A 21874-nucleotide genomic window follows, 5' to 3' on the forward strand; every position below is an offset into this window, starting at 1 on the left:
CAAATGGATGAATACAATAGTTCTACCTTTTCTTGGAATAGTTGATCTAACAAGAACTGTCCGTAAGACAACACCCTCAACTTTTCTCAGTGTTTGACTCTGAATTAGAGCATTGCCAGTAAAAGGGACATAAATCTGTCAATTCTAATCACAGTTATGTTGATTGTTTCTTATGTTGTAGCCTGTGATGTAAATAACTATTTTAAGTTTCAAGTCAATATAGCTTTGATAGTAACAAATATACTAGATGTTATATAAAACTTCAACCAAAAAAAAATTAAGTGGAAAAGGGAAATAACTCTGTCAAAAATTAAGAGTTAAGTTATGTGGATTTTTTCTTCTGGTGTAGACTTTGTAAGTGTATAATAACTATTTCCAGTTTCAAGACCAAATCATTGATATTTGACTTTATCAAAAACTTTAACCAAAAAATTTTAAGTTAAAAAGGGGCATAAATCTATCAAAATTCAAATCAGAGTTATGGGGAATGTAAACTTTGATTGTAAATAACCATTTTAAGTTTCAAGTCAATAGCTCAGATAGTAACAGAGAATTTGACTTTAGCAAAAAATTTAACCAACATTAACGCTGACACCGATGCCGTGGCAAGTGCAATAGCTCTGTATTTTCTTCAAAAGGTCGAGTTAAAAAGTGTATAATATTAATGTCAAACTCTATATTTGATTTGCATGCATGTGTACACAGTGATGCCAGGCTCTCATAATTTGAGTAATATTATATATGCCAAGTTAACCAGGCTTCAACAAAATCCACTATCCTGTTGCCAATATGAATAGAAATTTTCTCTGAGCATGTGGAACTTGCTATAGTACTTGCCCTGCAGGATTAAATTTTGATTTTTGACCAAAAATATGAATTAATCCAATTAAAAAAAGCTTTGCAGAAGCCAGACAGCTAAAAGATGTAAAAGGAATTGTAACTATATAATTCATCCCTCGATCCTTAATGTACCATATATTATGATTGCATTAGGTAGACCCTTGGCAATCAATAAATGATTATTTAATACTCTGTGTACTACTTTTAAGGAACTTCAGAAAAGACAAGTCTGTAAAAAAAATTCTCCTAGCAGGATGAGTACAAACTGAAGCTGGACGAGTGAAAATTCTAAGCAGTCATCCTTCAGAACTACAATTACTTCCAAGGAATTTGTCGAGGCCTGTTATAGAAATGCCAATGTTACATTCATATTTTGTTATACTACTCTCATTACAAAAGTCATGGATATTTATTCCAGTCCACTCATTTAGTTCAGGAGATAGACTACAGGACTAGGGCTTAAAAGTTCAGTACTTCTGACATCTATGTCATATAATGCTGTGACAAAATAATTGTGGTGTACAAACACCCGCAGTTTCAATCTTCTTTAAATAGGAAAATAAAACAGATTGTGCAAAAAAGTTTATTTACAGTTCGCATTCTAATGAAGTTGTTGCTAAAAGTATAGGGGTGTGATTTTATGGAAAAGTAAAGAACTATACCAGAATTAGCATTTAACTACTGGTTGAGTGCAAATGTAACAATGCAGACAGTTCATATTCACCAAGCCGTTTCAAGATTTTTCTGTTTATATAAAAAAGAAAGCAAAAGAAAAGTTAGAAATGCATAATTTTAAGTTTCATTTCAAATGCAAAAGGTAGAAACTGATACCAATGTAAATAATTTGTAGTCTAGAATACTGCAAAAGAGTTGTAACTTTAGATACAACTTTTTTGCAGTAAACCTCAACAATGCAAGAGAAATAGATTAGCTCGCAAAAGAGTTGTAAGTCAAGTTACAACACTTTTGCGGTAATGACTTGACTGCTAAAAGTTAGAAAAGTCATGCAATATAGTTGTAAGTAACTGTAAGTCAAATATCTCAGATAAGTATAACTTTAGACATAAAGGAAGAATTTATTTTCATAAGTCATTGAAATTTTTCCAACATATCTTCAAGTTTTGTCAAATAAGCTGTTTCTTGTAAAATAAGGAAGTTTTTAGCTTTTCCTGAAAAGTTTTCAAAAATGCAGTTACCGCAGTTTTGCGGGCAACCCTCGACTTATTGGTTTAAAAGTTTAATTCGGTTGGGAAAAGTTCATTTTACGATCATGCCCGAGTCTCGCTTTCAAAACGTTACTATTTATACAGCAAATTTTGGAAATCCCCAACTCTCCTGAACCTATGCACACAATTTAATGAAACATAAGTGATCAGTACCAACCCTAGTTGGTGCATGTTACATTCTTTTAGATAAATATTCTGCAGAGTTATGGGACTTTGTTTTTTGTTACAGTTCACATAATTTTATGCAATATTGTGTGCGTCAAATTGCAATGTACTGTTTTAGTGCGTGGGGGGAGGGGATGGGGCACACACACACGCACACACTCACACACACAGAGTAATTGCTGATGACCCCTTTTACTGCCCTGCTCCATGTGAATGGGGCAGAGCTGTTGTTTTTTAAGGGAGAAATAAGGTTTCAAAATGGTAGTGGTCTTTATTTCTAAATCTGAGAATAAAAGTGATAGAGTGTTATTCCAGTGGATGATATTCCTGCATAACCTTGAGCTGCCAATTAGTGAGTATAATGAATGTAGTTGTCAAGTGGGTAAGCTAGTGGACTCATTTTATGCTCAGAATCTAAAACCCACAAAGTCATACCCCCAGGAAATCGCCTTTTGGCCAAAACCATGAAATTTTATGCCCACAGAGTTTCGAGTAAATTGTTTGATATAATTCAACCAAATTTGACTGATTGCATCCTCATATGGACGTGACTCAAAATTGTACAAATGATGGCACTGATGCCGTTCAGGGCCAGGGACTGATGTCCCTATGTCAATATAAGGATTTTGCTTGAAACGGCTACTTTTCTAAGAATCAGTTGATGCAATTTTAGGAAATACCATGGTAAATAATGGGCACTGTGTACCAATTTTAACTAATTTCAAACAAAATATGTGAATGATAAGGTCTTTTGGACCAACATTTTACATTTTCACATGATAATATCTGCATGTTAATTAATATGTTGTTTGTATTAAGTTTACTATAATCGAGCTGTGTTATCAACTGTACATGAGTATCAGTACCCTATTACCAGTTATTTTCAAAACATACCATGTCAGATTGTTTAATATATATGGCATTTATTTAGATGAAAGATTTTTATTAAATACATTTTGAAATGATTTATACTTTCAGAAAGGTTTGCCTGAAATACGTCACTCATTGCTGTACAATAAGATAAAGATAAATGGAGTGAAGGCACCGCAAGTGGAGATTTTCAAACGTCATAAAGTTGCATGTCAGGGTTATGTAGACACAACAGAGTCTCAGGTAAACTATGTTATTGCATGACATACATTTTTACTGTGTTGTCTCAGGTAGATTCTTAAGATATTGTAAGACATATAATTTGTTGCGCTGTAGATTGACTTTTTTTGCGATGACTTAATATTAGGGATAGGAACGAATGTTCAAATATTTGAATATTCGAAAATCGGCCGAATATTCGAATATGAGCATGCTAATTCTATCCTGCAGAATAAACGTGTTTGTTTATCGCATGTCAAAAGATGTCCAATTAACAAGAAAATTGCAATGCGTAATTGGTAGGGGCCATCGTCGGGGATTAACAGTTTGCAATAGGCGTAAATGTGGTTCATGTCAAAAATTGTCCAATTAACAAGAAAAATGCAATGCATAATCAGCTGGGGTCATCGTTATGGATTAACAGTTTTCAACAGGCGTAAGTGTGACGCCTTTTTAGCTTTTGTTCTTTTTTATTGGCGCCTGCTTTATGTAACAAATTTTAGAATTTTTTTTATAATAAAATCAAGAAATAACTTATGATTGATGTATACGATCATGATGAAGATGGTTAAAGTCTCCCCTCGTTAAGTTTATCGGCTTTTTAGACGCCGATTGAAAATTTTCAAAATGGCGGCGGTAATACAACAGCGCGACACGTGACGTGCTTAGTTTTAGGTAAAGTGCGACGTTCTAAATTTTAATCAATTTGAATGGGTTTTTTTGTATCATTTTGAAACACTGGATTAGTTAAATATGTTCATGATTACACTGGCAGAATCGTGAAATAAAATGCTAGGGTCAACCGGTTTAACTAGGCAGGGTCGGGTTACCCGAAACAAACATTTTTTAGGCCGATGAAACACGTTTTAAACAACGGCATATATTGTGTATATGCCAGTCACAATAAGAATTTAAAGCTTCCATTAAAACAAGCCGAATATTCGAGTATGGCAAATCGAATATTCGATTATTGATTTCAGTATTCGTTTCCATCCCTACTTAATATTTAATGTTCAAGGACCTGTCCTTAAGACCTTGCACATAGTAGAAAAAGTTTTAGAAAATAATGCTGACTAATATTCGCAGTTGTAATATTGAAAGGTCTCAGGAAAATTAAGATTCTCATGTACTTGTTTGGTGTATAGTCTCAGTACTAGTAAACAGAGAAACACTACTTGGTGGAACATATCTGTTTATACCATTGGTCTTTGATTTTCATTCTGTTGTGAGGTATCAGAGATTATACCTGCATTAAATATATTAAAATGTATGACTGAAATGCTAAAAAATAGTTTAAAAAACCCACATTATAACATACTTTGAATTTTTTAGATATGCTTGCACATCCTAGGATTAAGTTTTCCTTTGGCAAGCAAACTCGCCCAACATAGAAATAATTTTAACCAACTTCTTTGTATTTTTGCATATGCCTAAAAACAAGGACACTAGTCTTGTCCATCCGTTCATTCATCTGTCTTGCAGTTTGTAACACACCAAAAGTTTGAATAAGATTATTTCATCCTCTATCTCTGAATCATGTGGAGAAGTTGGCAGCTACTTGCAGAGAACAGGTTAGTGCTGGTACAGAATCCAGGAATGCTGGTAAGGTTAACTGCCTGCTGTTACATGACTGAAATACTGTTGGTGATTTGCGCTAAACCAAAACAAAAAAAACAGTCCAGAACTAAATAGTCCCAAATTGTTTAAAATGTATCAAGTATGCCATAAAGACCCTTACATACTTGTATACATTTGATACTTAGAGGATCAGAAAGTATTTCCCTTAACCACAGTAGCATAGTATACAGATCATGAACAGATGGACGGGTTTTCATAATTTCATTTTTTTGTACAATGTATTTCAGGTCCGAAATAAGCCTGCCCAGCATGAAAAGCAGATTCTGAAGAAAATGGAAAAATTCATGAAATCTGAGGAATTCACTGATATTGATGTCCGTGTTGGAAGAAAGATTTTCAAGTGTCATAAAATTGTATTAGCAGCATCCAGCTCTTATTTCAAAGCTTTATTTTCGTCTGGAATGAGTGAGGTTCAGAATGGATTTGTGGATCTTGAAGCAGTTGGTGAAACAGAGTTTCGGGATATTTTAAAGGTGATGTATTCTGGGAAATGTGACTTAAATGCAAACAATGTACAAGGACTTCTTTATACGGCTTCCTATCTTCAGATTTCGTTTGTAGAGAAAGACTGTATTCAGTTCATTGAAAACAGTATAGGTGAATTTTGTGACAGTGTGCATTTTGAACTGCTGAAATTGAGTAATGACCTGAGTTTAGTATCCATTACAAGTAGATTAATATACTGGGTGGCATGTAAGTTACAACATGTGAGGAACTTGGAAGTATTCAAAGTGAACATGACCATAGACAATATAATAGAACTGCTTGATTTTCCCTTGAATATTTGTAGTGAAGATGAAATTTGTGACTCATTGCTAAAGTGGATTGAGTTCGATATGGAAAAGCGAAGGCAGTACGGCAAAGATGTGATATCAAAAATAAATTGCCTAGCTTTGACAGAGAAATACATGCGGGAGGTATTCTTATGTCACCCTGTAGTTAGAGCAAGTACTGATCTGAAGGAATTCACATCCAAATGTTCAGAGTACCTGGCAAGACCTGGTAGACAGTGGGAATATATCGGTGAAGACGAAGCCGCGTTGCATCGTGTTGGACATAAGAATGTTGATGTCCTTGCAGTTTGTTATCCTACCAGTATACAGTTCACGCAGTTCGCAAGTCTTCTTGGAGGGCATGAGTATTCTGGGCAGTTTGCAATGTTTCGGGAATCAAGAAATGATAAGCTCCGCAATTTAAAGCGTCGGCCTGACTTCATAGCAGCATGCAACCGTGGTCGCTCACAAATTGTAATTTCAACGGGAACACAGCTGTTCTATTTTAATGGTGACACTTGTAAATGGAGCTGTGGTCCATCTCATACAGCACCATCAGAGAATAACTGTCTTCTCTATGATCCAGACTTGGACTGCATTTATAGTGTTGTTGCTGGCTTAGAAAAAATCCTTATTGAAAAATGTGCGGCCCGTTGTAATGACATGGAAGTTCTTTATGCAGAAAATGCACGGAAAGAAATAGTGCAGAACAGAACATGTGCATATTTGATAGGAGAGAACATTTACCTGATAAAGCCATACCACTCCTATACCTCAGAAAACAAATGTGCATCCATATACAGATTTAATACAATCACAAAGTGTATGACTTTTATAGAAGATACAGAATTACCTTTTCTTTGTTCTACAGCTGTGCCGTACAAAGACATGGTGTTTCTTATTGACCAGTCAGGGGAAAACATATTGAGAGTGTCAGATAATGGCACGCTTATTGAGCAACACGGAACCGTTAGAGGAGACTTTGGTTACCATATACCTGCACTGCGTATAAGTACAGATTTCGGAGCGTGCATATATAGTGGACAGCTAATTCTGGCTGGAGGTAGAAAAACGCAGCTGAAGCAGTATTTTGGATATGACCTTGACTCACATGGAACCTGCAAGTATCTTAATACTGAGTCTAAATGTGAACCTGCTGTTTGCTTAAAGATGACAATTTGTCTAGAGAGAGGTTAGGCAATAATTACAAGTACATTTTGATGAGTGCTGAATACAAAATATACTTCCATTATGAAACTGTGTATTTGGACATATCTTTAGAATTATTTCCAGGAAAGGGTTATTATAGAGTCATTTAACGAAAATGCACTCTCAGCGATAGAGTAAAACTTAGAAATATTTCTGTAATGCAAGCCTTGTTTAGTCATTTATTTTCTGTGACATTATTGGCATATTTGAATATATAATATTATTTACTTCATATAGGTGATGTCTTTACTTTATGAAAATTGATGGCTTTATGAAAAATGATGTATTTTGAGAAGCTAGCTAGTTAACATATTTTTATGCCGCCCCGAAGGGAGGCATATTAGTTTTTAACTGTCCGTCTGTTAGTTCGTTCGTTAGTTAGTTATTTTGTTCGTTCGTCACAACGTTAACTTTTTGCATGAAGGCACTTTACTCGCGAACCACTGCACCCAGGACCTTCAAACTTCACATGCTGATAGTACTTATTGAGAATACCACCCCTACTGACTTTCAGGTCAAAGGTCAAGGTCACAGGGGCCAATGTTAACTTTTTGCATGAAAGCACTTTACTCGCGAACCACTGCACCCAGGACCTTCAAACTTCACATGCTGATAGTACTTATCGAATACACCACCCCTACTGACTTTGGGGTCACCAGGTCAAAGGTCAAGGTCACTGGGGTCAACGTTAACTTTTTGCATGAAGGCACTTTACTCACGAACCACTGACCCAGGACCTTTAAACTTCACATGCTGATAGTACTTATTGAGTACACCACCCCTACTGACATTGGGGTCACCAGTTCAAAGGTCAAAGTCACAGGGGCCAACGTTAACTTTGTGCATGAAGGCACTTTACTCGCGAACCACTGCACCCTGGACCTTCAAACTTCACATGCTGATAGTACTTATTGAATACACCACCCCTACTGACTTTTGGGTCAAAGGTCAAGGTCACAGGGGCCAGCGTTAACTTTTTGTATGAAGGCACTTGACTCACAAACCACTGCACCCAGGACATTCAAACTTCACTTGCTGATAGTACTTATTGAGTACACCACCCCTACTGACTTTGGGGTCACCCGGTCAAAGGTCAAGGTCACAGGGGCCAACGTTAACTTTTTGCATGAAGGCACTTTACTTACGAACCACTTCACCCAGGACCTTCAAACTTTACCTGCTGATAGTACTTATTGAGTACACCAACCCTACTGACTTTGGGGTCACCAAGTCAAAGGTCAAGGTCACAAGGACCAACGTTAACTTTTTGCATGAAGGCACTTTACATGCGAACCACTTCACCCAGGACCTTCAAACTTCATATGCTGATAATACTTATTGAGTACACCACCCCTACTGACATTGGGGTCACCAAGTTAAAGGTCAAGGTGCTGCGGGGGCATTTGTTACCATTAGTGACAGCTCTTGTTTACATTATGAAAAATGATGTCTTTGGCACATTATGTTATGAAAAATGATGTCTTTTGCAAACAGTTACCATAATTTTTCTTACGTTATGAAAAATGATGTCTTTGTAAACAGCTTAAGTTACCGTATTTTTTGTTATATTATGAAAAATGATGTCTTATGCAAGCAGTTACCATATTTTGCTTTGTTGCCCTTTAAATATCAATGATGATCAGAAAACTAAAATATATTATTTCAAAACGCATGGTATTCTGTGATGATTCCATTTATATTCTATTGTAATCTAATTGTTATAGACAGAAAATACAGGGTGATAGCCCTATGGTCTAGTAGTAACGCACTTGACTGTCAATCCAGAGGTCCGGGACTCGATTCCCTGTCCAGGCACTAGAAATTTTGAAGATGCTCTTGAGTATCTCCCACCTAACTAAGAGACAAGTACTGGTTTCTTCTCAGGAAAGATGGCTTTGTGTGCATAAATGCTATACACCAGACAGGTTAAAGAGCCAGACTGTTTATTCGTAAAAAGCTAGGCTAAGTTAGCCGGGACAAGCCATAACTAATTAGAGATTTCTCTCTCTGTTCTGGGTGCTTTGTCTCACTCTGTCCCTCTGGTCAGATCGATGTGTGTCTGTACTAATAGAGGATGGATTTTGCACCTTGAGTGTCTGCCTTTGCGCTATATAAAGTGCCTTTGAACGTGTTTATCATGAGAATGTTGCTATATAAATCTGGTATAATGATAATAAAAATAATGCAGCATGAAATCTGTCTCTGTTTTGTGACAGGATAAGTTACCTTTAGACACGGCAGTGGTATTGTAAGTTTAAAATATTCAAATATTTTCAAGGAATTTTATCATAATCATTGGCAGATGGCCAAGGAAATTCTGACTTGTCAACTTTTAGGGGTCAAACAATACCACAGTATGGTTCCAATATATGTGTGTGTGTGTGTTCGGGTTTAACGTCTTTTTCAACAATATTTCAGTCATATAAACGATGATGCCTGCTTGTAGCAGTGAGCACAATGCCCAATTTTATGGTGCTGCCTATATATCACACCATAGACACGGACATGATTCCCCACTGGTCCCAGTCACATTATACTGACACCAGGCTGACCAGTCCTAGCAATATCCTCTTAATGCCTAGCATCAAGCAACGAAGCTGCTAGTGCCATTTTTTACGTCTGGTATAACGTGGCTGTTGATCAAACCCATGACCTCCCAACATATATTATGGTCATTAATTGGACTTAGAATTTCAGGTTGATTTAAGGTTAAAGTTTTGGTGCACTTTCACTTTATCTCAGTTATTACTACATGGATTTGATTCAAACTTAAAGTAGTTGTTCCACATCATCACCTACATCATAACTCTGGCACCAGTTTTTCTTGAATTATGCCCCCTTTTTACAAAGAATTTTACGTTGATTTTGAGGCATTTTCACTATATCTCTGTTATTTCACAAGGGATTTGATTCAAACTTACAATAATTGTTCATCATCTCCACTTACATCATTTGACACAAGGGCCATAATTGTGTATTTTATGAGTTATCCCCCTTTTGTACTTAACAAATGGATTTGATTCAAACTTTGAATTTCAGGTTAATTGTCGTGCACTTTCACAATGTCTTTGTCATTACTTGTGAATTTGATTAAAACTTAAATTTGTTTTTCCAGATCATCATCCCCATCATATGGCACAAGGTAAGTCACTCTGGCACAAATGTTTCATGAGTTATATCCCCTTTTTACTTAGAATTAGTTTGATTTTGATGATTTTTATATCTCTGCTGTTACAAATTAAATTTAATCAAACTCAAATTGGTTGTTCCACATCATCACTAACATCATACAACACAACTTCAATAATGCTGGCACTAGTACGTTTTGAGTTTAAGGTTTAAGTTGTGATGCACTTCCGCTGCATCTCCAGTATTACTGAATAGATTGAATTAAAACTTAAAATACTTGTTCCGAATTATTAGCCACATGATATGACACATGGTGCATTACTTATGCAGAAGTTTTCCATGAATTCTGTGCCTTTTATACTGCTATAATATTTTTGGACAAGCTATTATCCAATATCTTCATCCACATTTGAGTCATTAAACACTTCGGTGACAGCTCCATCTTCCTCAGATGTACCTTATTTCACTATCCAGCATCAAATAGTCGAGCGCGCTGTCTCCTGTGACAGCGCTTGTTAGCTCACCTGAGCACGAAGTGCTCAAGGTGAGCTATTGTGACTGGTCATTGTCCGTCGTCTGGCATCATCCGTCAACATTTGCCTTGTGGCCACAGTTGTCACCCAATCTTTATGAAAGTTAGTCAGAATGTTTGTCTTGATGATCTCTAGGGCAAGTTTGAAACTGGGTCATGTGGAATCAGAAACAAGGTCAGTAGGCCAGATCAAAGGAAAATCATATAAACATTCCAGAGTCCACAGTTTAAGTTTGAAACTCATGAAAATTGGTCAGAATGGAATGTTTGTTTTGATGACCTCTACGTCAAGTTTAAATCTGGGTCATGTGGGTCAAAATCTAGGTCACTCTCAAATCAAAGGAAAAGTTTGGGAACACTCTAGAGGCCACAATTGTGATCCAAACTTTATGAAACTTGGTCAGAATGTTTGTCTTGATGATATCTAGGCCAAGTTTGAAACTGGGTTATGTTGAGTTAAAAATTAGGTCATTAGGCCAGATCAAAGGAAAATCTTATAAACACTCATGAGAATTTGTCAGAATGATTGTCTGGACCATATCTGGTCAAAAACTAGGCCACCAGGTCAAATCAAAGGAAAACCTTGTTAACACTCTAGAGGCCACATTTATAATCCTATCTTCATGAAACTTGTCATGATGTTTAGCTTTATGATCTTTAGGCCATCTTTAAATCTGGGTTAATGTAGGGTCAAAAACTAGGTCACAAGCCTACATCAAAGGAAAATCTTGTTAACACTCTGGAAACCACATTTTTAGTTTGAAACTCGTGAGAATTCGTCAGAATGATTTGTCTTGTTGAAATCTAGGTCAAGTTTGAATATGGTTCATCAGGGGTCAAAAACTAGGTCACCAGGCCAAATCAAAGAAAAATTGTGTGCAGTAGGGGCTGCATTTTTCGTTTGATGTGCATGAAACTTGGTCAGAATGTTTTTCTCCATGAAATCTCGGATGATTATTTATCTGGGTCACGTGGGGTCAAAAACTTGGTCAGGGGGATAAATCGAAGAAAAGGCTTTTCTACACTTCAGAGGTGACTTTTTATGCCCCCAGCATCTACTGATGCGAGAGGCATGTAGCGATTGTCCTGTCTGTCCGTACGTACGTACGAGGTTAACCAAATGGGACCGTTTCGTCTAGCTCAATACCCCTTACTAGAATGACTTGATACTAATGCAGATGTAACCTGTGACCATTCCTCATCTTCAGACATCACCTGACCTCAGTTTGACTTTGACTTTGACCTCATTTTGGACTTAGGTTGCTTTATACTTGCCATCTCTTGGTTAACCAAATGGGGTCGTTTCGTCAAGCATCAGTACCCCTAACAAGAATGAATTGATACTAATACAGATGTAAACTGTGACCATTCCTCATCTTCAAACATCACCCGACCTCAGTTTGACCTTTATCTTGACCTCATTTTGGACTTTGGTGCAAAATCTATCGACAAGCATGCCACTGTGGGCATCAAGCGTTTATTGAACGAAGCTCCTTGTTTTCTCCAATCTTCCATAAATTTTGTCAGAATGTTTGTTTACTTAAAATCTTGGATGAGTTTTAATCTGGGTCATGAGGGGTCAAAAACTAGATCACTAGGTAAAATGAAAAAGAGGCCATATTTTTAGTCCAGTCTTAATGAAAATTGGCCAAAATATTTGTCTCCATGAAATCATTAGGTCAAAAATGTTTACACTGTTATGATGTGTTACTCAGGTGAGCAACCTAGGGCCATCTTGACCCTCTTGCATAGAGTTTTTACTGGCAAAGCTCTAATTCAGAGTCAAGCACTGAGAAAAGTCAAGCATGCTGTCTTATGGACAGCTCTTGTTATATACACAATCTAGAACTCTTAGTAGATAAATACAGTGAGACACTGCTCGCTGGACCTTTGATGGCTGGAGAACAACGGCCTACTCAGTTGATAGTTATGGTCCTTAGCCAGTTTCCATATATCATCTGTGTTTAGATCAAAACCCTCAATAATGACCTTATAATTACCTTGTTATTTAAAACACACAGTTGTGTGTTTTTAAGACATTTTTACACCCCGGCATCTACTGATGCGGGAGACATATAGTGATTGTTCAGTCCGTTTGTTCATTCATCTGTTCGTTCGTTCGTCCATCCGTACGAGGTTAACCAAATGGGACCGTTTCATCTAGTATCAATATCCCTTACTAGAATGACTTGATACTAAGATACTAATGCAGATGTAACCTGGGACCATTCTTCATCTTCAGACATCACCTGACCTCAGTTTGACCTTGACCTTGAACTTGACCTCGTTTTGGACTTAGGTTGCTTTGTATCGACAAGGATGCAAGCGGGGGCATCAATCGTTTATTGAACGCAGCTTCTTGTTCTTTTCAAGTGTAACATACTTATGGAAAATAATGTTTTAAGCTCACCATGCATCATCTGTCAACAATTTCTAAAAACATCTTCCACTAAACAAAACCACTGGGTAGATTCACACCAAACTTCTTAGGAATGATCCTTGGATGGCCCCTTTTCAAAATTGTTCAAGGAATTGAATTTTGCACAGAACTCTGGTTGCCATAGCAGCCGAAAAGAAAATCTTTTTGTCAAAAACCGCAAGGTATAGAGCCTCTATATTTGGCATGTTACATCCTCTAATGGTCCTCTATGAAGATTGTTTAAATTAATTGTTGGAAAGAAGTCCCGCCCCGGGAGTCACTTGTTACATAAATAATATAGGAAAAAATACTTTAAAAATTATCTCATCGTATTTCCTAGACTGTATAATTGTAATTACCTGGTGACCCCAAGTAATTAGCGGCACTTGACTGTGACCTTGACCTACTGTCCTACTTTCTTGTTTTTAGCTCACCTGTCGCTTAGTGACAAGGTAAGCTTTTGTGATCGACCTTCGTCCGTCATCCGTCTGTCGACAATTTCTTTTTAACACGATAGAGACCACATTTTGCAATTAATTTTAAGCAGACTTGCACACAACTTGTATCGGCATAATATCTAGCTTCCTTTCGAAAACTGGCCAGATCCCATCATGGGTTCCAAAGTTATGGCCCCTTAAAAGGACCAAAATTTTGGCTTTTGCAGCCATATAGTGACTTCAATAATAGTTTGATTTTAAACAAACTTGTTAAATAACAACAATAGATCATGGATTCCATGACAAATCCATCAGATCCAATCATAGGTTCGGGAATTATTTTATTATTATTATTATACCAGATTGATATAGCTCTCTTTTCATGATAAACATGTTCAAAGGCGCTTTACACGAAGCAAACGCAGTCACACAGGGTGAGAAATTTATATTCTACTAGTACAGCAAAGAGCGATCTGACCAGAGGGACAGAGTGAGATAAAGCCCTCAGAACAGATAGAGAAAAATCCATTTTTAGAGACGGCCTTGTCGGGCTAACTTAGCCTAGTTCTTTGCAAATAAACAGTTTGGTTCTTTAACGTGCCCTGTGTATAGCATCGATACAAGCAAAGCTGTCTTTCCTGGGAAGAAGCAGTGCAGGTCTCTTAGTTAGGTCGGAGACACTCGAGAGCATCTCAGAATTTTTTTATTCAAAAAGTAGGTCACCAGGTCAATTAAAGGAAAAGCTTGTTTTATGACCCTATCTTCATGAAACTAGGTCATAATATTTATCTTGATGATTCCTATGCCAACTTTCAAACTGGGTCATATGGGGTCAAAAACTAGGTCACCTGGTCAAGTCAATAACATTCTTGAGGCCACATTTATGACCCAATCTTCTTGAAACTTGGTCAGAATGATTCCTATGCCAAGTTCTAAACTGGTTCATATGGGACAAGGTCACCCATCAAATAAAAAGCTGTTAACACTCTAGGGCCATATTTTTTACCTTTTCTTCATGAAACTTGGTAAGAATGTTTATCTTGTTGATTCCTAGGCCAAGTTCGAAACTGGATCATGTAGGGTCAAAAACTATGTGACCCCTCAAATCAAAGACGCCATATTTTTGACCCTATCTTCATGAAACTTGGTCAAAAGGTTTATCTTGATGATTCCTAGGCCAAGTGTAACAGGTGAGCGATATTGGATCATTATGACCCACTTTTGTGATCACCCCTTGTCCGTCTGTCGTCCATCAGTCCATCCACAATTTCCTTCAGAACACGATAGAGGCCACATTTTGTATTTGATTTTAATCAAACTTGAACTCAACTTGTACACACCCTATTACCTGATGTCCACCACGCCGAGGGATGCGGCTGCCACAGAGGTAGGAAATCAATAACGGTGAATAGTGGTGTTAGTTTTTTTAGCTGTATTTTTTCATTTCGACTTTCCATGAAGATATTCTGGTGCAGGCATACGTGTAAATGCCTAAACATATTATATGATTAATCCTGGTCGCCAACTTTGCGAAATAAAGAAGTATTCAGCTGTTTAAATTGGACGTTTATTAAAATTGATGCGAAAATCATATTCAACGGCCCAATTCGAAGTGTTTACAAAATAATTTGATCGGGTTTACCTCACACGTCAAACGATCAATCATCTGGGGATAATCCTGGCAAGTTTCAAGTTTGTCCGTACGTCTACACCGACGTTATGACCCTCCAAAGGGACCCGGGTACAGTCACGTATGATAAACTTTACCGCAGAGGGCATTTTTAAATGATGCCCATTCCGCCGAGGAGTCAAAATATAGGATATCGTTTACGACAGAGGGAAATTTTGTGTAAAAATGTCTATTTTGGCTGTTTGTTTTGCTTTTGAGACCTGGGAGGTCATGGAATTATTTGCAGTATGCATTGTTTATACTTGTGTTTAATAATGGGCGATTTTCAATGGCGCCCACTGCTGTAACACGGTGGTAATCAGTCTAGATTGAACTTCTATCTATCTCCGACGTTGTTTTGCTACTATAAGTCTTCGTTTTGTAAACTCAATTTTGTTTCAATTTCTTTTATCATGAAATATACAGAAATAATGATATCGTAAGTCCTGATGGTATCGGTACTTGCGTTCTTGCTGGATTCAGTGTTAAATTTACGGTTTATATTAAATGATAAATCGTTTTGCAATCAGTCTAGATTGTATATATATATATATATATATATATATATATATATATATATATATATATATATATATATATATCCTACATTGCATACAATCTGATACTGTACATGTATAGAGTTGTTTTGCCACTGAAAGTCTTCGTTTTTTAAATCATTTTTGTTTCTTTTTTATCATAATATACAGACATTTGCTGCTAGCAATGAAATCCTAATAAAATCTGAAAAGTAGATCCCTCGGAAGCACCGAAAACAATGCAAACAGTGAAAATTGCAGACTCGGTTTGATTGAGTCTGTTCATGAGCAGTAATGGAAAATGCAACACTGCCAACGCCCCCTAGCACCGGCTTAAGCAGTATTCAATCTTCAAATCTAAATGAGTTGAAATCAATGATCCCGAAGGACCAGAAAATATAACAACACTGAGATAAGTCCTGGTACTTGCGTTCTTGCTGGATTCAGTGTTGAATATAGGTTAATATTAAATATCAAATTGTTTTGCATTATCAAGCTTTCATACTAAGAGGCTACTGATAGTAACATAGTTCTACATAAAAGATCCGTTAGGCTAGAAAATTTAAATATATTTGTTGTCAGTGGCATAAGTCAAGTGATCGGTTCTAAATAAAGCTGTTATTCATTAATCGTTTACAGAAATGTTCTAAACAATTTATTTTGTATTCAATTTCAGAACCAAAGATGAAGGCATACATGTGTTATTACTGTAACAATGATTTTGAAGTAAACACTGGAGTGATTGACCATTTAATTAATTGTCATGTCAAGAGAGATCTATCAAAATGCAATGGAAATAACTAAACCATCAGTTATTACCGAGTTACTATCTGAAATGAAGATTTCATTCTGATCGATCTCTCTTGAAAACTTTAAAGATGTATTCAATTTTGATATTTTGCCCTGTAACTTCGATACATGCCCACACGCTGGTCACTAGAAATGAATATTTCACCTTCATTTGGAATCACGTCGGTATATGTTTTCTGTCCTATATCCAGCATTCCAAATGGTTTCATCTTATTCCAGTTCCATGTACATAAATGGTCAATCACTCTAGCGTAAGCTGCAAATCAGTGTCTTAGCTTTTTTTAAACAATTCTCATGCATTTCAAATATATATGCTTAAATATACTACTCGACAAACTGTGTTTAACTATATGATCTGATGTGTATTTAAATGAAAGCTGTATATAATAAATGCAAAACGATTTAATACCTAATATTAACCGTAACTTCAACACAGAATCCTGCAAGAACGCAAGTATCAGGACTTAAGATATCATTATTTCTGTATATTTCATCATAAAAGAAATTGAAACAAAAATGAATTTACAAAATGAACATTTACAGTCAGCAGCAGAACCAATCTATGCAATGTCGGAGATAGAAATACAATCTAGACTGATTAACACTGTGTTACAGCGGTGTTCGCCATTGAAAATCGCCCATTATTAAACATAAGTATATAAACAATGCATACTGCAAATGATTCCATGACCTCCCAAGACTTAAAAGCGAAACAATCAGCCAAAATAGACGTTTTTACACCAAATTCCCCTCTGTCGTAAACGGTATCCTATATTTTGACTCCTCGGTGGGATGGGCATCATTTAAAAATGCCCTCTGCGGTAAAGTTTATCATACGTGACTATACCCGGGTCCCTTTGGAGGGTCATAACGTCGGTGTAGACGTACGGACAGACTTGAAACTTGCCAGGATTATCCCCAGATGATTGGTCGTTTGACTTATGAGGTAAATTCGATCAAAATATTTTGTAAACACTTCGAATTGGGCCGTTGAATATGATTTTCGCATCAATTTTAATAAACGTCCAATTTAAACTGCTGAATACTTCTTTATTTCGCAAAGCTGGCGACCAGGATTAATTATATAATATGTTAAGGCATTTACACGTATGCTTGCACCAGAATATTTTCATGGAAAGTCGAAATGAAAAAATACAGCTCAAAAGACTAACACCACTACTCATCGTTATTGATTTCTGACCTCTGTGGCAGCCGCATCCCTCGGCGTGGTTGACATCAGGTAATAGGGTGTGGTTATGGCCCCTTAAAGGGCCAAAATTTGCTATTTTTGCTTGTGAACACGATAGAGATCACATTTAGCAATCAACTTTAATAAAACTTGCACACAACTTGTATTGGCATAATATTTTGGTTCCTTTCGAAAACTGGCCAGATCCCATCATGGGTTCCAGAGTTATGGCCCCTTAAAGGTCCAAAATTTGCTATCCAAAATCTGCTGTAGAGACTTCATTTATGGTTTGATTTGATACAAACTTGCAAAATATCTTCAACAACTATAAATCTTGGATTCCATGATGAATCTGTCAAACCCAATCATAGGTTCTGGAGTTATTTTATATCTGATTACCTCCCCTGTTTTAATCAAAATGGATTTATATCAGTAAGTACTTATAGGACTAATTTGAAATTTCATTATTGTCATTAGTTGAACTCAGACAATCAGGGTAGATAACTATGGACTTATTTTATGTCAAATTACATCCCTTTGTTTTAAATTAAAATGGGTGTATCTGAGTAACCAATGAAGATACTGATTTGAAATGTCATTTATGCCATCAGATGGACTCAGACAATCAGGGTAGGTAACTTTTGACTGAATTTATGACAAATTACCTCCCTTTATTTTATGTAAATGAATATACCTCAGCAGCATCTAATGAGATTGGTTTTAAATGTTATTTAAGTCTTCCAGGGTAAGGAATATTCATGCTAGTACAAAAATTCAGCATTTGAGCCTAGGACCCTCAAACTTAGTATGGAGATTGTCAAAAGGGACAGTTACAACAAAATATTTATCCTGATGATATTTAAAGTGTATGCCTATGTGATCTATGTCAAAACTTGTTAAAGGCAGTGGTACTCAGGTGAGCGATATAGGACCATCATGGCCCTCTTGTTTGTTTGGATGTTATATGTTTATAAAACCAAGTGTTCTGTTTGATATTGTGCAGATTATTATAAGTGTTTTAAGGAGAGGTCTTTGACAGAACTACACCAAGGTATTTTGCATTTGTTATGGTTTTAAGGATCTGGCCATGCAATATATAATCATACTGTACTGTATGATTGTTTCTTGAGATGTTAAGAACCTGACATTTACTTGGGTTGAAATAAATTTCCCATTTACTTACCCATTTCTGTAGGGTGTCAAGACCAAGTTGTAACTTACTGCAATCAGTTGTGTTATTGATAGTAAGATAGACAGCTGTCATGAGCAAATGGATGAAGCTGGGATATTTCATGATCCAGTAAGTCATTATGTATAGAAGAAAGAGGAGAGGCCCGGTCAGGACAGACCAGATGTCACAGAAACTTAAACAGATTTCTCGCCCATGAGAACAAGCTTGGTTCTGACTTTTAAAAAAGAACGAATCCAGTAAAGAGTGCAGCCTCTGATACCATGCTCATGAGTTGTGTAATATGCAGTAGTATTGTGAGGGAAAAGGATGCTTGCTTTTTGTGATGTGGACAACTTAACATTTTGATGGATTGATGACAAAAATTTTGAAAGATTGATATATTAATTTCCAGAATTGGAAGACAGGAAGATTCATAACTAACACGAAATACATACTTACCATTTAACTGAGCGACTGCAATTTATTCATTAATTTAAAAAAATAAACTAACATAATGTGAATAACTACGTCAAATGAGCCACTTGGCATTATTAGCTCACCTGAGCACGAAGTGCTCAAAGGTGAGCTTTAGTGATCGCCCTGTGTCCGCCGTCCGTCCGTCGTCAACAATTTGACTGTTAACACTCTGGAGGTCACATTTTTGGCCCAATCTTAATGAAACTTTGTCAGAATGTTAGCCTAAAAAAAATCTTGGACGAGTTTGATATTGGGTCATCTGGAGTCAAAAACTAGGTCACCAGGTCAAATCAAAGGAAAATCTTGTTAACACTCTAGAGGTCACAATTTTGGCCCAATCTTAATGAAACTTTGTCAGAATGTTACCCTCAATAAAATCTTGGACGAGTTTGATATTGGGTTATCTGGGGTCAAAAACTAGGTCACCAGGTCAAAAAAATGGAAAAACTTGTTAACATACTAGAGGTCACATTTTTGATCCAATCTTAATGAAACTTGGTCAGAATGTTACCCATAATAAAATCCTGGAAAAGTTTGATATTGGGTTACCTTGGGTCAAAAACTAGGTCACCAGGTCAAATCAAAGGAAAAGCTTTTTAACACTGTAGAGGCCGCATTTATGACTGTATCTTCATGAAACTTGGTCAGAATGTTAATATTGATGATCTTAAGGTTCAGTTTGAATCTGGATCATGTAGGATTAAAAACTAGGTCACCAGATCAAATCAAAGGAAAAGCTAGTTAACACTGTAGAGGCCACATTTATGACCATATCTTAATGAAACTTGGTCAAAATGTTAATCTGGATGATCTGTAGCTCAAGCTCAAATCTGGGTTAGGTGAGGTCAAAAACTAGGTCACTAGGTCAAATCAAAGGAAAAGCTTGTTAACACTCTAGAGGCCATATTTATAAATGTATCTTCATGAAACTTAGTCAGAATGTTAAACTTGATGATTTTTAGGACAGGTTCAAAACTGGGTCATGTTGGGTCAAAAACTAGGTCACCGGGTCAAATCAAAGGAAAAGTTAGTTAACACTTTAGAGGCCACATTTATGACCATATCTTAATGAAACTTGGTCAGAATGTTAATCTTGATGATCTTTAGGTCAAGTTTAAATTTGGGTCAGGTGGGGTCAAAAACTAGGTCACTAGGTCATATCAAAGGAAAAGCTTGTTAACACTCTAAAGGCCACATTTAAGACTGTATCTTCATGAAACTTAGTCAGAATGTTTAACTTGATGATCTTTAGGTCAAGTTCGAATTTGGATCATTTCAGGTCAAAAACTAGGTCATGGTGTCAAATCAAAGGAATAGCTAGTTAACACTTTAGAGGCCACATTTATGACCATATCTTAATGAAACTTGGTCAGAATGTTAATCTTGATGATCTTTAGGTAAATAGGTCAGGTGAGCGATACAGGGCCTTCATAGCCCTCTTGTTTTTAATCAAAGTTAACTGCCAGGGCAGCGGTTTCTCAATCAACTGCGATTAAAAAAGCTGTTATAATCCTTGCAATTAGCACTATCAATTAAATGATTACCGGTAACAAATTTGACCCCCAACACGCACGTACCACATGTGTCTGAATAAGAAAGGTGTTAAAATCTTATTAGCGCTAACAGTTAAATGGGTAATTTGATTAAACAAAATATATATATCTTATATAAAAGATGAAAACGCTGTAAATCATATTAATCTTTAATGTAAATATTAAGTCGGTACTATTTTTGTTTGGTAGAAAAATCTACTTTGCATTATAATTCCCTATTCAATAACATATTTGAAATGAGAACTCCTTCATTTCAATGTGTAAAGGATTTAGCAGCAGCTGGTTATACTAACCCATGTTCCGTGTTTTCATTTCAGTCCACAAACACAAATCTCCCAGGCAATACAGTCATTTTGTTGCGGCATGTTCAGTATGCAGCCATGCCCAATACTCGCGAGAGGTGTGAGACAGTATAAAGAGATACTTGTAGGTAGATAGACATGACTCATGTTTGATGTTTAGTCATACCGAGATTGAATTCAATATCCCAGTCCAACTCCCTCTTTTTTCTGATATTTCTGATTGTTTGACAGAAGTAAATGACATATATTTCAGTGCCATCTGCAAACAGACGCACTTTAGACTATATCTTTTGTGGGAGGTCATTTATGTATGTTAGAAAGAGCTGGGACCCAAGCACTGACTAGATATGGCACAAAATATACACCCCGAGTGTGAGAACACTGACACTGGAATGTTGAAGAGTAAGTAACCGAAGTCATAGAGTATGTAACACTGGTAACCAACGGTATATAGTGGGTTACAAATGAACACACAAGTTTGTGCAGGGGTGCACATTTTGGTCCATATTAGGCACCTACCCCTGTACCGTTTAGGATTATGTAGCATTATGGTATGGCATTTATATAGAAGGAAAATGGACAGTTTATTTTTACATACTATATAAATAACCACAGGCTACAGTGAGTAAATCAACCCGACGATTATAGGCAGGACGTGGCGTACAAACACGGAATGAACGGTACAAATTTGTTGTCAGACTTTATCCTAA

The 21874-nt window shown here is 36.5% G+C and overlaps 1 protein-coding gene across 2 annotated transcripts in view; it reads left to right on the forward strand.

Annotated features, from left to right (window-relative positions):
* The window catches only part of LOC128557796 (uncharacterized), a 38322-nt gene extending 29712 nt beyond the window's left edge, over positions 1 to 8610 (forward strand). For both annotated transcript variants that reach the window (XM_053546098.1, XM_053546099.1), the window contains 2 exons: positions 3210 to 3344; positions 5186 to 8610. In XM_053546098.1, the coding sequence (XP_053402073.1) occupies positions 3210 to 3344; positions 5186 to 6928 (1878 nt within the window). In that variant the 3' untranslated portion in view covers positions 6929 to 8610. The remainder of the gene's footprint in view (positions 1 to 3209; positions 3345 to 5185) is intronic.
* The last annotated feature ends 13264 nt before the right edge of the window (positions 8611 to 21874 follow it).

Source organism: Mercenaria mercenaria, chromosome 6 (assembly GCF_021730395.1).
Source record: "Mercenaria mercenaria strain notata chromosome 6, MADL_Memer_1, whole genome shotgun sequence".
NCBI classification, from domain to species: domain Eukaryota; kingdom Metazoa; phylum Mollusca; class Bivalvia; order Venerida; family Veneridae; genus Mercenaria; species Mercenaria mercenaria.